Genomic DNA, 5,853 nt, shown 5'->3' with positions numbered 1-5,853 from the left:
GGGCAGGGCCCTCCTCCAGGTGACCACCAGTGGCAGCGCCTGGGGGGCCACGTGGTGCTCGGCCACTGAGCTGGCGAGGCTCATCCTCTACCTCTGCTCCCTCCCCAGGTAAGGGCCAGGAGGATCTGCCTGGGACCCCCGAGCTGGGAAGCAGCTTGGCCCCCAGGCCAAGCCAGGATGGATGCCCAGCATCCCGCACATGCTGCTTTGGGCACATCCTGCGCGATCCCCACTGTGCCCATTGTCCCCCCTGCAGCCAGCCCTGAGGACCCCGTGCCGTGCCTCTGCTGAAGGCATGCATTATTGAAGGTCCGGCACTCCCGCGGCTGGGGCATCCCATGGGGATGAGGCCATTGCCTGCAGCTGTCCTCACCCTGCTGCCTGGGGGCGCGGAGCTGTGGGAGGGGGCTTCAAGCGAGTCCTGCCGGAGGGGAGGGACCCCCGCTTCACATGCTGCTTCTAACCAGTGCGATCTGCCTCCTGCTTTATTTCCCTTTGCTAGGCGAGAAGCAAAGGACAGCGGGCTCACCGTCGTGGTGGATGCCAGGAAGCAACCGCCTGCTCCTGTCCTGTTCTCGGCCCTCTGCTCTGTCCAGGTACGCCGTGCTCCGCGTGCCTATGCCACGGACGTGCCGGGGTGTCCCTGCCCAGGACCGAGCGCTGCCCTGCCCTCCAAGGGTCCTTCAGAGCCTCCCCTGCACCTGCTGCATGGTGCAATCCCCCGGCTGGCAGCAGATTTTCTGGCAGCCCCCAGTGTTGCCGTGCCTGAGGCCACGGTTTTTATCTCGCTCGCAGATTTTACCCGTAAGCATCGCGATGCAGATTTACCGAGGCAGCTCTTGGCTGCCTGCGGCTGCATTGCAATGCACTAATCTAGAAAACCCACATCTGTCTTGCTGCTTCCTCCCCAGCGGCCAGTCCTGGCTCCTGACTCCCTGTAGGTCTTGCAGCGCTTAAACAACTGCCACTTTGTTCCCCAAGTTGCTGATAAATCGTTAATTTCTGAGCATGTCTGCAGTGGCGCAGACCGTCCCCCAACAGGGCGCAGAGACCCCATTTCCCCCAGCCCCCCAAACCGAGCTCACACCCGGCGCTTGCATCTCTCCAGCTCCTTGAACGCCAGCCGCAAGGCACCGGCAGGTTGGGGCCGAAAGTCCCTTCCCAGCCCCACAGGATCTGTCCTTGACCTTGCCCCCACTATCGCCCAGCACCGCGGTGTGCCCCCAACCTCTTCAGCATCCCGCTAGCTGAGCTCACCTGGTAACTGGCTCCGCAGCGACGGTCAATTCATCCCGGCAGGGTTTCCGTGCCAGTGCCGAGGCAGTGCCGCGGGAGGGCCCTGCGCTGTCCCAGAGGCTGTGGGGTCCTCCCTGCCGCAGTGCCTGCTCAGGGCTTGGTTGCAGCCTATCCGATAAATCCTGTGCCGACCCCAATCTTCCCGTGTGGAGAAGCATTGCTGGTGCGAGCGAAGGGGTTTGCTCACAAGGCTCTGTCCGCAGGTCCACTCTGCTAGGGAGGTGGATGGGGACGGTGTTACGGCCTGAGCGTCCTGTTTCCATTTCCCACGCCAGCGAGCTTGGGAGCCTTTTCTTTGTAACGAGCTCACGGGCCTCAGCTGACTCAGGCAACCGACCCCCAGCATCACCATGGGTAACTCGGGGGCTGTGCCATGGGGTTTGCCGTGGTGACTCTTCCCTGCCTCCCGCAGAGCATCTCACCGGGCTGCATCCACACCGTGCTGCTGCTGGCTGAGAAGGAGCTGGTCCCTCACCGCGAGAGGCTGCCCGGGGTGCAGGTGAGCCTGTCCCTGTCCCCTCCTCGTGTCCCCGCGTTGTCTCCTGTGGGAAGAGCAGAGCCGGGTGAAAAGAGCCTCCTGCCTCGGGGACCCTCCGTCCCCTTGCTTGGAGACCTCAGTTCCCCTGCTCAGGGACCCCAGGCAGAGCAGTGCCTCGCTGGGGCAGGTCCCCCCATGCTGGGTGCAGGGTGAGGCCCTCGGGCTCGCTGGGCTGTGTACACGAGCGAAAGCTGCCCAAGGGCAGCCAAGCGTTTTCCCACTTACCTCCAGTGGCCGGACACAGGCACTGGGATAATAAATCTAAACTTGAAAGGGTTTATTGTTCTTTTAGTGCTGCTCAGTTTAATTAATATAATGTGAAAAATTAATGAGCTCGATCACCTAGCCTGGCTGTCATGGCAGATTATTGCAGTCCCGGCGATCTCTCATGCATTCAAACACCGCGGAGCCACCGGGAGATGCTCTGAGCGGAGCTGCCGCATGGCGCGCTCAGCCCTGCCAGCACGCAGCGCTCCCGGGGCCACCGTGCCACGCAGGTTAACGGAGCAGGGTGCTTAGGGGAGGAGGGGGTTATGCCCCCTGTTCCAGGCTGTCCCTGGGGATGTTTCTGGGGAGTGACCTGGCACGGTCCCGTGGCACTTACGAACCCCGTGCCCCGCAGGTGGAGACCCTGGCATCGCTGAAGGCTTTGGGCCGCTACGTCGACAGCTCCCAGCTGACACAGGAGCTGGACGGCGCCTTCCCCTACTGCCACGACGAGTGGGTTCAATTCTTCCAGGTGTCTGTTATCACGCCGTTAGCCATCGCCTCACCTCCCCGTGGTGCCCCTCCATCCCCACCACAGCTTCTGTGTCTCACAGGCATCCTCGGAAAAGCAACAGTAAAGCCCAGGAGAGGGGAAGGAAAAGGAGAGCTCTGAGCACAGGAGGGCAACCCCCTCCTGTCTGATTCTGACTGCTCTTGCCTGTAACTGCCCATCCACCTCCACGCTCCCTTCCTCCTCGGCTTTAACCTGGTGCCCCGTGGTTTTCCCTGCTCTAGCCTGGCACTGCTTCTCCTCCTCCCTCTCGTGGGCAGGCTGCCCTCCCTGCTGCCCCAGCCTCCCCGGTCCCACTGACCGGCTGTGTGTCCCACCTGCAGAAACTGCATCCCTTCACGGCCAGCCTCAGGCAGGCATCACAGTTGCTGCAGAGCTGCATCCACGAGCTGCGGAGCACCGACATGCTGGCGGGGACGCAGGTAATGGGGCAGGTTGTAGGGCTTTCCAAAGACCCTGTCTGCAGTCCAGCACACAGCGACATTTTGCCCTGGTTCCCTAAAACTCGGTGCAACCGTTCCCGGACCAGCTGCTCCTGGCCACGGGGCTGTCCCCTGTCCCCTTTGCTCGTCTCTTGGGGTGCAGCCCTGGGTGCCTGTCCTGTGCTGGCCCGGGAGCCAGCAGGCGAGGCCCCAGGTGAGATGCGTGTCCGACCCTCCCTCTGCAGGATGTGGCCACGTGCATCGGGAGGCACCAGGAGCTGATGCGGAGGGTGCTGAGCGACCCACAGCTGGTGCGCCTGCAGCGCGAGGCGGGGGCCGTGCTGGCGAGGCTGCGCAGGGAGGCTGCCCAGCTCAGCGCCTCGGCTGATGTCAGATAGGAGGGGGCGGCTGGGGGCCAACGCCAGAGCCCCCCAGCCTCCTCTGCTGGCCGACAGAGCCACCTCCTCATGGACAGCCTGGTCCCCATGGGCACGAGCTTCTTTCCACCATGCCTCAGAGCTGGTGCCGTGCTCCCTTCTGCCCTGCAAACTCCCTCCAAGCCTGGAGCTCGCATCTCGGACAGCCCTTTGCAGGTTTTCCCGTCATCCCGGCTGGGGAAGGTGCACGGGTCCCTGGGAGGGCCTCCTGCCCCGCGACCAGGCTCCGGGGCTGCTCAGCAAGGCCTGCAGCGAGCCCTCCAGGCTGGTCTCAGGCAAAGCCACTAGATGGGGCCAAGCCCTGGTGGTGCCGCGCTCGTCCAGCAATGCCGCACTCGTCCGGCGATGCTGCATTGGTCCGGCGGTCCGTGCATGCAGGCAGCACTAATCCCGCTGCTCCCTTCTGCTCCCTTCTCTCAGCTGGGCTGGGCCACACCGACAGCCAACGCTTTCCCGTCCCGTGTTCCCCGACATCCATCTTGCTCCTTGGGACGGGGAGGTGTCAGGGCACCTGCAGGGCCAGGGTACTCTGCTGCAGCATGCCTGGCATGCAGGGCCAGGAGCCCGCTGCCCAGCGCACCCCAGGGAGTGCCCTCATGTCCTGGGTGGGCTCTGAGGATGCAGGAGGCGGGTGGGGAGGAGGTCTCTTGGTTGGCTCCTGACCCGGGCACCTGCCGGCCTCTTGCCAGCCGCACGTGCTGGGCCGTTGCCCGTCTGCTCCCTCGGCTCCCGGCTGCCCGCATGGCCACATGCCACTTCCAGGGAGCTGTCCCATCCAGAGGCTCCTGCCCACCGGAGAGCTGCCTCGGCCAGCGTCCCCAGGGGCCGGTAGCTTGCCCAGCAGCACCCAGCACTGACGGCCCCTTTCCTCCCCAACCACCAGGGCCAGCATGGAGTCGGCCGAGGGGCTGTACAGCCAGCTGGAGGAAGAGCTTCACGACCTGGTGTCCCAGTCCAACAGCTGCCTGGAGCGCCTGGAGTTCCTCCGAAAGGTCCGGGAGCTCGAGGCTGAGTTCGGCAAGGTGAGTTGGGCGTCCCTGGGGTGCCGTTCTGGATGCAGCAAGTTGAAGTTGTCCTCTGCAGTGTTCCCATGGCTGAGCATTTTTGGCACATTTCCTTGGTTTTTGATGATGAAGGAAGCCCAGAGAATAACAGGATTGCCTGAGCTTTGATTTTCATTACGAGGTGACTGTGTGTAACCACGCCTGGGATGGGATGCCCCGGTCGGGGAGGAAGGGGAGCCGCAGAAGCGCTGCTGCCAGCAGCTGGTCCCGCCTGACCCTCAGCCCCGCTCTCTCTTGCAGCTGGGGTGCTGGCTGGACGGGGGGGCAGAGGCACGGCTGCAGAAGATGGGCGCTGAGGAGTGGAGCCCCGACAGCTTCCAGGGCTCCGCCGAGCAGTTTAACGAGTTCCTCATCCAGGCAACAGTATGTTGGGAGGGGGCTTTTCTGTAACATGCATCCCTCGGGTATCGCTGCCAGCAGAGCTGTCAGGTGGCTCCGGCCCCTGCCTGGCGCTTGGCAGAAACTGAAAATGCCAAGTCAGAAACTTTTGAATGTTGTTACACAGTTTGATACAATCAGCCCAAATCCCCCAGGTTTGGAATGAGGCTTCTGGGCAAAACTGGGTGTCCCCAGGCTGGCTGGGTCAAGCTGCAGTTTTCAAACCCAGCTTTGCTGGGGTCTTTGGGCAGCCCTGCTCTAGTGAGGGGGACGGTTGTGCTGCTCCTTGGTGCGCTTTGGGCTGGGGCTGCTGTTCCCAAACCCTCCTGCGCTCCGTCCTTCACAGCCCCCTTCCTCTCGCAGGGCTGGGCTGCAGAGCCTGGATGTCCATCAGGCAACAAATAATGTGGTGACAAGGATTTGTTCCTCCCATATCTCTAGATAGGGAGGCCCTTTAGTTACATGCACCGCAGGGAGGACAAAGCAAGGTGACTCCACTCAGGACAGGACGATGCATTTTGTGCATTTTGAGCTGAGCCAGGACAGAGCAGATATTTTGAGAATCCCTGTTCTCTTTGTTTCTTCTCACTTGCCCAGAAACATTTCCCATATAGTTTTGATAGCGATGCTGAGTGCTGATCTGCAGAGAGCCTCACCTTGCACACACGTCCCAGCGCAGCAGGTCAGCGCCATTCCTCGAGCTTGTTCCTTCCTGCCGTCCCTGCAGGCTCAGTACCAGCATGGCCTGGCCCTGTGTCAGGAGGCGGCTGAGGTCCGAGACGCGGCTTTCCCCGAGGCAGACCCCTTCCAGGTGGCTGCAGCCCTTTTCCGGACGAAGCTGATGAGTTTCTACAGGCAGGTGGAGCGGCGGCAGGCTGAGCAGGAGCTGCTGCGGGAGCTCGGCCAGTTCTCCAGCAAGGTGGGTGCGTGGGCTCTCCTC

At 62.8% G+C, this 5,853-nt stretch overlaps 2 protein-coding genes across 2 annotated transcripts in view; both read left to right on the top strand.

Annotated features, from left to right (window-relative positions):
• KIAA1755 (KIAA1755 ortholog) overlaps window positions 1-4,569 on the top strand; it is a 7,984-nt gene extending 3,415 nt beyond the window's left edge. Inside the window, exons 7-15 of the mRNA XM_009318754.1 lie at window positions 20-108; window positions 503-596; window positions 1,709-1,795; window positions 2,457-2,573; window positions 2,936-3,034; window positions 3,280-3,423; window positions 4,026-4,102; window positions 4,355-4,493; window positions 4,555-4,569. Coding sequence (XP_009317029.1) covers window positions 20-108; window positions 503-596; window positions 1,709-1,795; window positions 2,457-2,573; window positions 2,936-3,034; window positions 3,280-3,423; window positions 4,026-4,102; window positions 4,355-4,493; window positions 4,555-4,569 — 861 coding nt within the window. The remainder of the gene's footprint in view (window positions 1-19; window positions 109-502; window positions 597-1,708; window positions 1,796-2,456; window positions 2,574-2,935; window positions 3,035-3,279; window positions 3,424-4,025; window positions 4,103-4,354; window positions 4,494-4,554) is intronic.
• A 1,185-nt stretch (window positions 4,570-5,754) lies between these two features.
• The window catches only part of TGM2 (transglutaminase 2), a 28,297-nt gene continuing 28,198 nt past the window's right edge, over window positions 5,755-5,853 (top strand). The window contains 1 exon segment of the mRNA XM_009318753.1: window positions 5,755-5,832. Within this exon segment, the coding sequence (XP_009317028.1) occupies window positions 5,755-5,832 (78 nt within the window).

The sequence above is a fragment of the Pygoscelis adeliae genome, unplaced genomic scaffold (genome assembly GCF_000699105.1).
Source record: "Pygoscelis adeliae isolate BGI_AS28 unplaced genomic scaffold, ASM69910v1 Scaffold432, whole genome shotgun sequence".
NCBI classification, from domain to species: Eukaryota; Metazoa; Chordata; class Aves; order Sphenisciformes; family Spheniscidae; genus Pygoscelis; species Pygoscelis adeliae.
This window is presented reverse-complemented; position numbering and strand designations above follow the sequence as displayed.